The sequence below is a fragment of the Dermochelys coriacea genome, chromosome 9 (assembly GCF_009764565.3).
Source record: "Dermochelys coriacea isolate rDerCor1 chromosome 9, rDerCor1.pri.v4, whole genome shotgun sequence".
Lineage (NCBI taxonomy): Eukaryota > Metazoa > Chordata > Testudines > Dermochelyidae > Dermochelys > Dermochelys coriacea.
The window spans coordinates 11,643,188-11,658,742 of NC_050076.1; the positions used below are offsets into that span (position 1 = coordinate 11,643,188).

The 15,555-nt window shown below is 45.2% G+C and overlaps 1 protein-coding gene across 1 annotated transcript in view; it reads right to left on the reverse strand.

The window, feature by feature from the left end:
- The window catches only part of USP13 (ubiquitin specific peptidase 13), an 89,034-nt gene extending 81,167 nt beyond the window's left edge, over positions 1–7,867 (reverse strand). The window contains exon 1 of the mRNA XM_038416135.2: positions 7,454–7,867. Within this exon, the coding sequence (XP_038272063.1) occupies positions 7,454–7,609 (156 nt within the window). The 5' untranslated portion in view covers positions 7,610–7,867. The remainder of the gene's footprint in view (positions 1–7,453) is intronic.
- Positions 7,868–15,555: the final 7,688 nt, after the last annotated feature.

The window sequence follows — 15,555 nt, forward strand, 5'->3', positions numbered from 1 at the left end:
GGTGTGGTCCCATAACTGTCTCTTACAGCTATCTTAAATGGAGAACTCATTCACACATCAGCTTGAACCAGGTTTTAACATAACCCATAGCAAGGCTTCTCCCAGCTTATAACAATACTTATGTAGAGAGAAAAAGTAATATCTTTATTGGACCAACTTTTGTTGATGAAAGAAACGAGCTTCCAAGCCTACACAGAGTTCTTCTTCAGGTCTAGGAAAGGTACTCTGAGTATTACAACCAAACACAAGGTAAAACAGATTGTTAAGCATAAAGAGTTAACACATGTTGCAAGAGACCATTCAAGTTTAAGTGGGCAATACTTCTTCAGCCATAGGGCAAAGAAGGCTTGTTGTCATGAGCCGTAAATCCAGTGTCTTTATTGAGTCCATGATTTTTAGTGTCTAGCAAAATTATGAATTTAAGCTCCCAGGCAGGCCTTTTGAAGGAGTTGTGCAGGTTTCCTTTCAGGATGAGCACCGAGAGGTCAGATATGGAGTGATTGACAAGTCGTGACTCCTGATACGGGGAGGGGGGGCCACTATGTATAGGGGAGGATATGTGACCACCCCACGTGTCTCCTTTGGGAAGAACTTCCAGCCCCATTTCCCTGGGTCAGGGCAGAAAACCCCACCAGCTCCTGGGAGCACATGCCTCTGGGTCCGGCTGGGGCCAGCTCTGGCTGAGCAGAGGCCAAGGAACCTGCTCCCAGAACCTTCCCCAGAAACCCCTCACCCTGCGCCCAGCCCAGAGACCGCTGTGCTCTCCCCACCCCACCAGCTACTTGTGGGGGGGGTCTCTGTCATTCTCCTGCTCCACCTTGCCCCACAGCATGTTCAGACCATGTCCCCTGGCAGCCAGGTCCGGATGGGGAGAAGGAAAGACCCGCTTCTGATGCAACTGACGGTGGCTGTCTGAGATAACTTGGCTGGGAAGTTCCCCACCTGGCTTCCACTCCCCACTTGGCTCGGCTCAGGGGCTGAGTGAGCCGGAAAGGTGCCGTGGGGAGAGAGGACTCCAGTTCACTCGCTCGCTCGGTCCCTGTCCCCGGCAGCCAGGCCCAGGCGGGGAGTGGAAGCCCCCTCCTCCCGACTTGGGCTCTTGCAGGCAGCCACCACACTACATAGAGCAATGACCCGGAGCAGCCAGCATGAGAAGCGACTTGTCCCACTCCGTCTGCTCCCCACCTGGCTGCCAGGGACAGGGGCTGAACATGCCGAGGGGGCAGGCACAGCAGGAGAAGGATAGAGCCCTTCTCCCTCTCCCACAGCAAGCCAAGCAGAAATCTGGTGGTCGGGGGGGCGGATCACTTGAGCCCACATGTCCCCCTTACGTGTGAAAAGTGTTCGCTCATGGGTTACGGGGTGTTTTTGTCTTTTATCATTTTTATGAGTGTTCACCTGAGCATGTAGTGATTGTCTCATCTCATCCACATAGTTATTACTGGGGCAGTTAGTGCATGGGATGAGGTTCACTACATGTTGTGATAGGCATGTGAAGGACTCATAGATCTTGAAAGGTGTATTGTGGGGGATATTGATCATCATAGCAGTGGAGATATGACTGCAAGGTTTGCATCTGTTGTTATGGCAGGGTCTGGTGCCTCACTGAATACACGTGCTGCAGAGAATTAAAGATTATTTAAATATAGCTTTTCCTACTCCCTTAAATAATGCAGTATCAAGTTCAGCTCCCAACAAAGGAAGAGAAGTCACAACTGACAAATTGATGGACGTAGGAAACCTAACATAACACAGCACAGCTGCACACATACAGAGACCACAGTCATTAGAGTGGACTCAACATCAGACCTTGAGAATGAAAACTGCAGGCTGTTTTTGGGCTATGAAAAAGCAGTAGGCTATTATATTTGCCAGGGCCGGCCACTAGAGGGAGACATGATCACACATACTCACACTAGGTAACTAGCATTTTGTAGACAGTCTGCCTTTCCTAAAGAATTCCAGTGAAAAGAATGAAAAGCAAAGCGTCAGAGGTGGATTTGCCAAGGCAAAGCAGAAGTTGGTTAGCAGTTAAAAATTAGTTAAAAAATAAGACGACAAGGGTCATTTTCTATTCAGTTATCTTTAGAGCAGCCAGTGATTTCTTTTGCAGCTAACATGCCTTGAGAATGTCACCATGGCTGCCAAAAACGTAGAAATGTTTCTTCAGTTCTAACGTAGCAGGTTTTGTTGGAATGTGATCCTGCTTTAATGAAGAAGATTGTAGACAGGACCGGCTCTAGGCACCAGCAAAGCAAGCACGTGCTTGGGGCAGCACAATTTCAGGGGCCGCATTCTGGCCATACTTTTTTTTTTTCTCTTGGACAGTTGCGCCCTCGGAGCTTGGGGCGGCAAAAACCCTAGAGCTGGCCCTGATTGTAGATTTCAGAACCCAGAGCTGTTTAACAGAACCACTGAATCCTATCTGATCACTCCCCTGAAAATGTCATCCGTATGACAAATTGTTTGATTAGGGTTAATACTGCATGGGAAAATATCTTAAATGTCCCCTTGGATATTTCATATGCTCACACCTCTGAAATCACTAAAGAAACGGCACTCTTTGTAAAATAATAAAAAAAATAACTATGCTCAGATTTTCACCACAGAAAATCAGACTAAAAACTGGAAAAGAGAATGAGGCTCCATATTTCTTGAGACAGTTAGCAAAACTTACTGCTGTTTCCAATAATTAACCAGTGTCCTGTGTCCACTAGAACAATAATACTTTCTACCTTCTAGAACTCATGGTGCTTTGCAGACTTCAGCAGGTTTATTCTCAGATCACCCCCTGTGAAGTCTGGCAATATTATTTCAATTTTACATATGGGGAAACAGAGTCAGAGAGTTATGTGACTTGCCCAATATCACACAGCATGTTTGTGGCAGAGCTGCTACTTCCTGGTTCCCAATCCTAAGCTTCAACCATTAGACCAGTGGTTCCCAAACTTTAACAATCTGTGAACCCCTTTCACGAAAATGTCAAGTCTCGCGAACCTCCTCCTAAAAATGTATCTTTCCAGGGATTTTCTCCTTTACCTGAGTATAAATTATAAAAGCAGTGATCTTGGAAATATAAAATTTGTTTTTATGATACGCTTATTACACACTATTTATTATTAATATTTATCATTACAGTATTTTTATTACATTATAAAAACGGCAAATCTCTTCCAAGATCTCAATTTCATAGCTTATATTGCTTTGAATAAGCCCGTTATAAGACAAGGCTCCTATGTTTCATCAAGGAGTATCAAATGTGAAACAGCATGAAGGTATTTAAGAAGCCAACTCAAAGAGTTCCTCCTCACAAGCATTCAGGTCTTGAGCAGTCCAGGCAAACAACGCACGTTACAACAAAGCTTAAACTTGTTCTTCATAATAATTTTAAAAACAATACTAGCTGCCTATCTAATTTTAAAAACAGCAAAAAATATCTACCTCCCTTTCCATTTCTTATGAAGAGTCTTGAAGTTGAAATCTCCTCAGGGTGATAGATATGCTTGCTTTGATCTGCTTAGCTCTTGGACATCCCCAAGGCTCCAGGCTGCTGCCCCTTGCTGCCTGGGATCCCTAGGGACAGCTCTGTCCACCATTAGGGATTTTCTTTTCCTGAGAACCCCTGTAATACTTCATGAACCTCAGTTTGGGAACCACTGCATTAGACCATTCTTATTCCCAGTGACAGAAACCATGAATAAATTGACAGCAAAACAAGGTCCCAAAATATCCAGGAAATTTTCTTTCTTGGGAAAGAAAAAATCCAGGGTGCAGTTTAGGAGTGACAGTTTTATGGTAATAATGAGACAAACCCTGGGAATAAAATCTTGTATTGAAAAAAAGCACCAGAACAAGGAATCTTACAAAAGAGCTGATTCCATATAGAACGTGTGTGAATTGTTGAACAGTTACAAATGGAGCAAATGGAGTTAGAAAAAAATGCAAGGACATGTGGGAATATTAACTGGGATTGAAAATCATAGGGGAAAATAGATGTCTCTTGGGTTTTAAAATGTAACCAGTAGCAAAAATACCAGCAGGTAACACAACTGATAGGGATATTTTGTTAATGTTTATCTTTTTTCAATACTCCAGAAGCAACCCTACATTCTTCTTTCTAAGCTAGATATACACATCAACAAAAAGCTGGACATCTGGAGTTTATACATTCCCACACACAAAAACAAGTTAGCAAACCAACCCAACACAAAGCACACCATGGCAAATGTCTTCCATTAACCAAGACAATAACCTGTTTGTACGCTGAGCTACAATTACCGCCTACACTCCTATTTCAAAAAGGAAACAGAGAGAATGAAGTTTTATCATTTTCAAAGTTTGTAAGTGACTATTTGGGTTGCTTTATCTCTCATAGTATCTTCATTAGTTGTCTTAGAAATTACACCCAGTTAGCATCATGCTAGTCATTTTATGGGTAAGGCATAGGATTCTGAAATAAATCTTCTACCCAAAAAAGTATGAGGACTGCTATGATTTGAAAGGGTTTCCAGAACTTTTGGAACATTGGACAACAGATATTGGGCTTGATTCTGCAACCACTGAGGTTGCCTGCGTGCAGACAATGACAGAATTTGGCCCACTGGATACCAACAAACTTGTTTAAACAAGGAGTCTTGTAATGGTATCAGGTGAAATTTTCAAAAGCATGGGCCTAACTCTGTTCCCACTGTCAATGGGAGTGCAGCACCTTTGTAAATCCTTCCTGTAGGTGATAATTAAATATTTTTGCTGTGCAATATGAGGTTGTATTTGAATTTTCCATTTAATTTATAATGATATTTGCCAGGTTTTCTCATTTAACAGAAGCTTCTTACAAGCAATAATGTCCCAGAGGTTCAACATTAGTTAGATACTAGCTCAAGCAGTACATTTTAAGGGGAATAGTGTGACACATTGGTTTTGTGTCTCTCTCCCCCTCACTCCATCCCAATGACCATATAATATTTAATATCTTTGTTGCAGAGTCTGATTTGGCCCTTTAAGCAATACACATCCCAGCACAGAGAAGGCTGCTGGGTGACACTTGAGATCTGAAGTATGTGAGTAAAAATAACCTGCCTCCCACTAGACATGATGAACACCAGACAGCTGAGTCACCTTTGAAGCCCCTTTTGATTTTTCAAATTAAAAAGAAATATCAAAGAGAGAAGGATTAAATATCCCAAAATCAGAGCAGCACAAACTGAAAACCCTGCAGTTCAGATTCTATATGTCCTTTAGATTTCTCTCTCTCACATCATAGGCTGCAACTTTATTTCAGTATCTAGTACTCACTCCATCTATGGGTAATGACATTTAAAGGGACACAGTCAACTTGAATTTATTTTTTATATCAGACAATTTCAAAAAAGTTTCATTTCAATTACAGCGTGTACTGAGAATTAAGGGATTTTCTGCTCCACTATTAATGTTTATAAGGGTATTTTTCAGCAAGGGAGAAAGGTCCAGATCCTTAAAAGGTGGTTAGATACCCATTTCTCATTGAAATCTATGGGAGTTAGACCCCTAAATATCTTTGTGGATATCGGCCAAAATGATTAAGGATCCCATCCTGCAATTGAACAATTGCACCTTTGAGAATCTGGTGCTCTGCAAGGGCTCAAGTCATCACCTGCATGGATCCAACTGCAAGATTAGGGCCTGACTAACACATGGTAAAGAGGGAAAGTGACCATATACCCAGTGTTCATTTGACACCAAATGAAACCAGCTGGGGGCAGGAGGGACACTTGACTAACTTCTTTCAGTTTTAGTGATTTTAGTCTAATTGTAACTATACGCGGTAAACAAGTTTCAGGCCAAATTGTGATTTTCAAGTTGACTGGGACTCTTTACATTGAGGGGTTCTTAAAGATGCCCTAAACAATAGAATAAGTAGAGATCCAGCAGGAAAACAGAGCCATCCATGTGCATTTGCCAGCTAACATATGTGAATGAGAATATTCGTTGTCCCTTTCATTATCTGTGTGAAAGCTAAAATAATTCAGCAAAGAGCACATAGACCCTCAGAAATTGTTGAGGGTCTCAAAGTTTAAGGTCAGAAAGAAACACTAGATCATCTGTCTGACTTCCTGTATATCACAGGCCACCAACACCCCCCAGCACTGACACACTAAGCCCAACAACAAAAATTAGACCAAAGTATTACAGCCCAGAGAAGATTAAATGATTATGTGCTACAGGTTATGAATAGGAACGACCGAAGTACAATAAAGCCTGCGGCCCCTACAATAGCAGGGAATTGATTACAGGAGATGTACCCAGATAACCCCTGCAAGTGACCTGCACAGACTGGGTTGTCCGGAAAATAGCAAATCGCCCAGGAAAAAAAAAATCTGGGTCTAATCAATTACGTCAAATTCCCTTTGGGGGGAAGGGAAGGAAATTCTAGCACCACATACAATCTGCCACTGATTTGTGCTGAAGGATCTATTCAGCAGCAACAGACCAGTTATAAATCAGGAGAGGCCTGTGATTGGAAAATAAAACAAACCCCAGCCTGGGAAGCACAAGGTCTAAGGGAAGCTGGATTGCAAAGAAAGAAGCCCACATTCAGCAGCCAGAAACCCTTGTCTGGAAAAAGAGATGGTTAAAACTAATTTTCTACTTAAAATAATATATGAATCTCAAAGCCCCTTGCACTTTGCAATGCCTCTGAAATCATACAGTGGGGAGACCCTAGTTGGCACCTTCCCATCTATTCCCCACCCACCCACACAATTCAAATGCTGGTGAGCTCAGCTGCTCCCAAGACAGACAACCCCATCCCTTCCCCCACCCCTCCAGGCAGTTGGGAAGCAGATTTGCACTTGGGGATGAGGAGGAAGTGAACAAGGGGATGGCCGAGAGCCAGGGTTACAGCCCTGGGGGCCTGGGGGACTACCCAAGGGGCTTGCAGTCTAAGAGGGGGAAATGCAGCAGGTGGAGTGGGAGAAGGGAGGGGGGGGATGATAGCCATACAACCATGGGAGGTTTGCTGCAAAAGAGTGAGAGAGATGGGGGGGGGGAGTGTTGCAACAGGGAAGGGGGCAAGTTTCCAACCTAGGGGAAGGTGCAGTAGGGGCTGGCACAGATTTACGGGGGGGGGCGGTAGAGGAAGCAGGGAAAAGGGGGAGATTTGCGGGTGGGGTAGAGGCAGTAGGGAGGTTGCAGCAGAAGGGAAATGAAGCCGGGTGGGTGAGTGTGAAGGGGGAGGGGGTTGGAGGAAGGGAATGGGGGAGATTTGTTGCCTGCCTTGGGGGGGAGAGGGGAGGTTCGCTGCCTGCCTGACGGGGGGGTGGAGGAGGGAAGGCGGGGGGTCTGTAGCCTGCCTGAGGTAGGGGGAGGTCTGCTGCCTGCCCGGGAGGAAGGCGGGAGGGGGGAGGTTTGTAGCCTAGGGGAGAGGCGGGGTGCGGTGGGGCGGGTTTGCAGCCGGCGGGGCTGCGGCACTCACCGGGGACTCGTAGGAGAAGGCACAGTCCGTCTTGTAGACCCGGTCCCCCGACTTGGGCACGCGGATCGTGGGCATGTAGGGGAGCAGCAGCTCCCCCAGGTCCCCCGCAGCCATCGGCGCATCCCTGCCGCTGCCGAGCAGCGCGGCCCGCTGCATGCTCCCGCGCCGGCCGGCCGCACCGCGAGCGAGCGAGGGGAAGGCAGAGCGAGCGCAGCCGGGCCCGGGGGAGGAGCGGGGGAAGATGCTATTTTTAATCCGAGGGCAGCAGGAGCGGCCCCAGCTGCAGCCCCGGGGGCCCGGCGAGGAGGCAGCCCGGGGGGGGGCGGGGGAGAGGAGGAGCCCCGGGGAGGATGGATGGAGGGCAGCGGCAGAAGAGGATGTGAAGGGCGGGGAGGGTGGACAGCAAGGAGGGGAGGGGCAAGGGAAGCCGGCTGGGGCCGGGGATTGGGAATCCCTCAGCTCCCTTCCCATGAGCGGTTGCACCCTCATTCTGCCGGGAGGGGAAGTTGGGACCGTGGGCAATAGATAGAATCTATCTAATTCTTTCTAGGGGACTTAACTGTCCCCTTGTTACTCCCCAACAGCCAGCCAGCTGGGCCGGCAAATCCTTAGAACATCTCTCCTTGCCCCGGGCCCAGGGAAGCGCTGGGCAGGAATCACAGGACTCTCGGGCCACGGTCCGCAGGAGGTCAGACTAGGTGTTCGTTCTAGTGGTCCCTTCTGGCTTTAAACTCTGGGAAAGACAAGGCTATTCCACCCTGTTAGCCGTGCTGTAAAACATCAGCTGCAGCGGAAGGGCTGACTCTGGCAACCAAAGAACTCTGAGCTGACCATTTTTTCAATTTACTCCCACCTGGAGGTTGGGCCAGACATCCTACCTCCTCTACGTCTGACTGTAAGCCCAGAGACGGTCTTCATTTTGTGTCTTGTACAGAGCTGAGCACCCTGTTCTGTACATGAGGCAGTGCTGATGGACGCAGTTGCTGGATTTGGCATCAAATACCCTGATTTCTGTTGTTGGCTTGCCACTTAATAAGGAGCAGCTGGCAACAATGGTGAGAACTGAAAACGTCAATCCTGTGTTCTTCAGCCTTCCTCAGTGCCCACATTTCACATCAGTACAATAGAGTTGGGATAACTGAGGTTTTATGGATCTGCAATTCGTAGCAAGCTTGTTATCACAATGTCCCCATGGAGGCCGCTAAAGGAGCTGAAACATGGCAGCAGCGGTTGGTAGACAAGTGTCGACATTTTTGAGCACCCTCCAGCGCTGTCTATTACGGTGCCTCACCCTGACAGTTTAATACTGAGCTGATTGTAACCTGGAGCTGGAGGCTGCTTGATGGTAATGGCCAGGGACTTGGTTTTATCTGGATTAATAACCAGACCAACGTGCACTGCTTCTTGCCTCACCAGACTGGCCATCAGCTGCAGTGGTTCACTAGACTGAGCCAGCAAGGCAATGTCATTGGCGTATTAGAGATCTCAAAGCAGAATGGCATTAAGCTTTACCCCACCAACTACTGCCTCTTCAAGTTTATCCATCATCCAGTCAGTGCTGATATTGAACGATGAAAGATGGTGACAGAACACAACCTTGCCAAACTCCCATGGAGACAGGAAATCATGTGGTGTTTCTGCCATTGACTCAAATGCATCTTTCCATTCCATTATAGAGCTCTCCTATCAATGATGCTGTTGTCCTAGGGACACCTCATTGAATCCCACAAACTTGCTTGATTTACTGAATCAAGGGCCTTATGGAAGTCCACAGAAAATGCTGTGCATGGCTTATTAAATTCAGCCATCTTCTCAAAAAGCTGCCTCAAGGTAAAGAGCTGGTTAACAGTGGACTGACCAGATCTAAAGCTGCCCTGAGTTATCTTGGGCTTTGCCACAAAGTGCATTGTTGAGTTGAAACATTAACGTGGAAGCAAAGACTTTCCCTGGAACGGACAACAGTGTCATACCGCTACAGTTGCTACATTCACCTTATCACTCTTTCTGAACAGAGTAATCCCCTTCTTCCAGTCATTAGGGATGATATTAATATGCCAAATGGCCTAGAAGAGCTTATGGTACAGCAATGCTCTCACCTGTCTTCAGCAACTCAAAAGTGATGTAACAAATCCCTGATGCCTTCCCAGACTTCAGCTTATAAATGATCTGGAGGATGGTGTGGATTGCACTCTCAGCAAATTTGCGGATGATACTAAACTGGGAGGAGTGGTAGATACGCTGGAGGGGAGGGATAGGATACAGAAGGACCTAGACAAATTGGAAGATTGGGCCAAAAGAAATCTAATGAGGTTCAATAAGGATAAGTGCAGGGTCCTGCACTTAGGATGGAAGAATCCAATGCACCGCTACAGACTAGGGACCGAATGGCTCGGCAGCAGTTCTGCGGAAAAGGACCTAGGGGTGACAGTGGACGAGAAGCTGGATATGAGTCAGCAGTGTGCCCTTGTTGCCAAGAAGGCCAATGGCATTTTGGGATGTATAAGTAGGGGCATAGCGAGCAGATCGAGGGACGTGATCGTTCCCCTCTATTCGACACTGGTGAGGCCTCATCTGGAGTACTGTGTCCAGTTTTGGGCCCCACACTACAAGAAGGATGTGGATAAATTGGAAAGAGTACAGCGAAGGGCAACAAAAATGATTAGGGGTCTAGAGCACATGACTTACGAGGAGAGGCTGAGGGAGCTGGGATTGTTTAGTCTGCAGAAGAGAAGAATGAGGGGGGATTTGATAGCTGCTTTCAACTACCTGAAAGGGGGTTTCAAAGAGGATGGCTCTAGACTGTTCTCAATGGTAGCAGATGACAGAACGAGGAGTAATGGTCTCAAGTTGCAATGGGGGAGGTTTAGATTGGATATTAGGAAAAACTTTTTCACTAAGAGGGTGGTGAAACACTGGAATGCGTTACCTAGGGAGGTGGTAGAATCTCCTTCCTTAGAGGTTTTTAAGGTCAGGCTTGACAAAGCCCTGGCTAGGATGATTTAACTGGGACTTGGTCCTGCTTTGAGCAGGGGGTTGGACTAGATGACCTTCTGGGGTCCCTTCCAACCCTGATATTCTATGATTCTATGATTATGGACTACAATACGGGATCTCTTCTTGGTTGAAGGAAGGAGGCTGAAGTGGAACTTCCTGACCCTCTTGGGATGGAAGCGGGACTTCAAGTGGTGGACAATTGAGGAGCATCATGAAATGACCCTCTCACTAATGCAGCTGATTCTGCTGACTCTGACTCATGCTGCTATCCTGACTCTTTACTGAACAAACTGGTGCCACCTACCCTGCAAATACTGAAAACTTGAATAAAGGGTGCAGAAATCAGGGCTGGACTGTGCCTATATATAAGATCTTACCATCTAAATAGACAAGACAGACAAAGGGTGGGGAAGAGGAAATAGTATGATCTCCATTTGACATAGAGGCAGGTGAGGCACCGAGAATTTAAATGATTTGCCTGAGGTCATGCAGGAAGATCTCTTTGAATCCCAGTCCAGATCTTTAACCACAAGACTATCCTTTTTCTCTTTCACTTCATTTCTGCTCTTTCTCATTTTGAAAGGGATATTGATGAAGTAGAGAAAGGCAGCAAGGATACTATGAAGATTGGAGAACAGGAGCAGAAAGATGAGTAGCAGCAAATTGCAGAAAACATTTGAAATAATTAGTTTTTCAAAGGTACACACAATAAACTATTAATTACACCCATCAACAGCAAGAGAAAAGAAACCACTGAGCATCTTCAAGTGAAATCAGAGCATTTAGATCAAAGGATAAAGAAATAGAGCTGTGACATGGTTTGTGTGAGCTCGCTGCTATAGTTTGTATAGTGGTGATGTTGGGAACTGTGTGTGAAATACTTATGGCAGAATGTGTGTGCAGAATTACTCTAGATTTACAGTGAGGTACCTGAAAGCTTGTCTACACTTAAGACACTACAGTGGCACGGTTGCGCTGCTGCAGCTGCACTGCTGTGGCCCTTCAGGGTAGATACTACCTACTCCAATGAAAGGGATGCTCCCGTCGGTGTAGGTAATCCACTTCCCTGAAAGACGGTAGCTAGATCAATGGAAGAATTCTTCTGTCAATGTAGCACTGTCTATACAGGGACTTAGGTAAACTTAACTACGCCGCTCAGGGTTGTGGATTTTTCACACTCCTGACTGACATAGTTAAACCAACCTAACTTTCTAGTGTAGACCAGGCCTGAAATCAGAATCTGTCTCAAACAATCTTGGAGTTAGAGGAACTGTTGGCCTGGTCTACACTAGAAAACTAGGTTGGCATAACTACATTGCTCCGGGGGATGAAAAATCCACCCCTCTGAGTGGTATAGTTAAACTGACCTAAGTCCCTGTGTAGACAGTGCAAGGTTGATGGTAAAATTATTCCATCCACCTAGCCATTGGTGTAGGTAGTGTCTACACTGAAGCACTACAGTGGCATATCTATGTGTAGACAAGCTCACTGAATGTTAGATAAGAAACTGAGGGCAAGTCTACACTACAAAAATAACTTGACCTAAGTTACGTCGACATACAGCTGCCACAGTAATTAAATCACTTTTGCATGTCGACACTACGCTCTTTGTGTTCGCAGTGCATAATCTCACTATCAGTGTTTGCAGTGATGCAGATAGCGATGTCCCATGAGTAGCTATCCCACTGTGCAACTCAACACCATCAAGCAGCAGGGTGTTTTGGAAAGGGTTTTCAATGCCTTATAGGGGCAATCAAGTCATGCAGGGAGACTGGGAACATGGTTTCAATGTTCCATGATGCAGTTTTCTTCATCCCATAATTTCATCTGCATCCCATAATGTTTCATGCCTCTTTTCAAAAGCCCTGCAAACCTGCACATCTGCCATCTCTGTGAGAAGTATGAGTCCTGCACAGTTCTGCACTATTGTGATTAACATTGCAAGCACAACACACCTGATGCTGCAACAGTGCCTGCCTCTGCCTAACTGTACTTGTTTATTTCACTACCTCTTCATGATTAAAAAGATTAAATGATTAAAAAAGAGCAAATGAACAGATGTCATTAATTACACCTGCAATGTCAAAGCAAACTGCATACTTACCAGAGGTTCCTTCCCCTGCATCAGGCTCTCCCCATGCTGGACCGTAGGGACTGGCTCTACTGCTCTAGAGTCAAGAACATGTCCTGGCTTGCTGTGCCATTGGATGCTTCAGTCTCCTAGCCCCCTTATTCCTCCTCCTCTTCCTTGTCCAACACCTACTCCTCACTGTTCACTGCGGGGGCCTATGACTCCAGCTCCCCCAAAGTATGCACAGGATCATGGGGTCTACACCAAGGATGCTATGCAGCTCTTTATAAAAGTGGCACGTTTGTGGCTCTGCACCAGAGTGACCATTAGTCTCCCTGGCTTTCTGGTGTACCTGCCACAGCTCCTTAGCTTTCACACAGCACCGCTGCATGTCCCTCTTGTAGCCCTTCTCCGCCATGCCACAAACGGTCTTCTCAGAAATATCAACATTTCAATGGCTGGATCAGAGCTGTGTCTGCAGAGCCTTTTCTTCTCACAGACCCAGGAGATCCACCACCGTGTGTACTCCAGGCAGGAGCTTGTCCGCAACCTGGAGCCGGCCTGGTCAGCTGGGTGGTTGCTAGGCATGCTTGAGAATTGCTAGGTGAGCTCTCCACACTGAACAAACAGGAAATGGAAATTCAAAAATTCAAGGGGCTTTAAAAGGGGAGGGGTGTGTTCCTGCATACCTAGTCACTGGGCAATGGAGTTCAAAACGCTGACCAGAGTGGTCATGGTGAGGCATTGTAGGACACCTCCTTGAGGCCACTAAATTCAACGTAAGTAACGCAGTGTTACACTACACTGAGTTGCCCTAACTACATTGCCCTAAGTGCTACGCCTCTCGAGTTGGTGGCGTTATTAAGTCGGTGCAGCGGGCGAGTTACATCAGTGGGAGCTACAGTTTGGTATAGATGCTTAGCTAGGTCAATGTAAAGCTGCCTTACGTTGACATAACTTCTGTAGTATAGACCAGACCCCACTCAAAAGCAAGAACAGAGAGACATCATAGATGGATGTATTTCAAACTAGAAAAGGCTTATGCATACAGGGCCTCAGGGGTCAGTCTTAGGACCTCTGTTACTCAAAATACAATACATATAAGTGATGTGAATGAGGATGAGCCTTCTAACCTTTATAACATATTTTGAGATCCACTGATGACAAGCGCTACATCAGAGCTATGTATTTGAATTATTATTTATTAACCTGAAGGTGATAAAACTGGCAGAGCAAAAAGGGCCTGATCCAAAGATCACTAAAGCCAAGGGGAACCTTTCCAATACTCTGCAAGGATATAAAATGGCAAAGGTTGCACTTATCTGGAATATTCTATGCAGTGTTGGTCAGCTGTACATATTCAGGTGGTTATTGAATCAGGAAGGCTGCAGCAGATGCTGCCAAAGATGATCGGCAGTATGAAAATATAAGACAGGGCTAAGGGAACTGGGCTTATTCTGTTTAGAAAGCGGAGACTTCAGAGTGGCTAATGGTAGATAGCTTCAAGATACCAAAATGAGAGAGAGAGGCACTTTTTAAAAAAATCCACTGCTGATAAGGGGTTTAAAAACTAGGGGAATACATATACAGTAGACTAAAATGTGTGGCATCAGAATTTGAGGAAATATCTCCCCCTAGTGGCAAGAATAATAGGCAGTGGGGTTTAAAACGAACATAAGAAGTCCTTTACACAACACACAGTCAACCTGTGGAACTCCTTACTTTGGGATGTTGTGAAAAAGAAAGTATAACTGATTCTCAAAAAAGAATTAGATAAGTTATTGGAGGATAGGTCCATCAATGGCTATTAATCAAGAGAGTCTAGGACACAGCCCCTGGTTCTCCCTAAATCTCTGACTGCTAGAAGCTGGGACTGGAGGATGGGGATGGATAACTCGATAAATTCCTGTTCTGTTTACTTCCTCTGAAGTATCTGGCACCAGCCTTTATCAGAAGACAGGATACTAGCCTAGATGGACCACTGGTCTGATGCAATATGGTCGCTCTTACATTATGTTTTTAAAGAAAACTTGTTCTTAAAGAAAACTATTGTTCTTCTTCAGCCATTCCTATTTAATGTTTAAATTTATACGCTCAAATAGCTGCATAATCAGACAGTTGAAGACAATCAATTCTTTTGACATTGATTCAATGTGTACTATTAACTGATGTTTATCAATACAGTTCTTTTTACCTTGTTTCTTGCTCTTCGGACATCTATTTAAAAAGCTTTCATTAACCAATTGTCTACTTTTCTCTTTCATCTACCAAGTGTTTGATAGAATCAGAAAGCTTCTCCCTTTTGAGAACAGAATGTTAATACTTAAAGTTTTCCATTAATAAATGCTGAATTATATATCAGTTTGACGTAAATGAGATTTTTAATATTTGTCCATTCAAATCCCTCCCATACATGAAAAAATATATGTAGTTCCATGATAGAGCATAAACCTGCCATCTAGAAACTTGGGGGAGATTTTCAAAAGCACACATGGGATAGGAGCATGAGCCCCAGGACTTGTGTTCCTAAATTCTTTAGATGCTTTTAAAAGCCTTCCCCTTTGAGTTCTGAACTCTCTCCCCTCACCCCCAAAAAGTTAGGATTGTTGGAAGAGGAGACAGGAATGACGGTGTGTATGTGATCAGTAATGAATAATACACCATGGTTAACACGTTTGTCATTCTTGGAAATAGAATTAGCGCCCATGGCCAACTCCACAAGGTGGAAGCAAGAATTGGGAAGGTAGATAGAGCCTGAGACAGACGAGTATCTGGAAAATATGAGATTCACACACAAACCAAGATAAACTTAGACAATGCCATTGTGATACCAACATTATTATATGCCTCTGAAACTTCATAAATGCTAGAAAACCACAACGGGAAACTTAAGGCATTCCATCAGAGATGCTTGCAGAGAGTAATTGGTGTCTGCTGGTGTGATAAAGTAAACAACGCAGATCTGTTACGAAGGACTGAACAGCATACTGTACAGACAATGATTCAAGAAAGAAGGCTGAAGTGGTTTGGACATGTA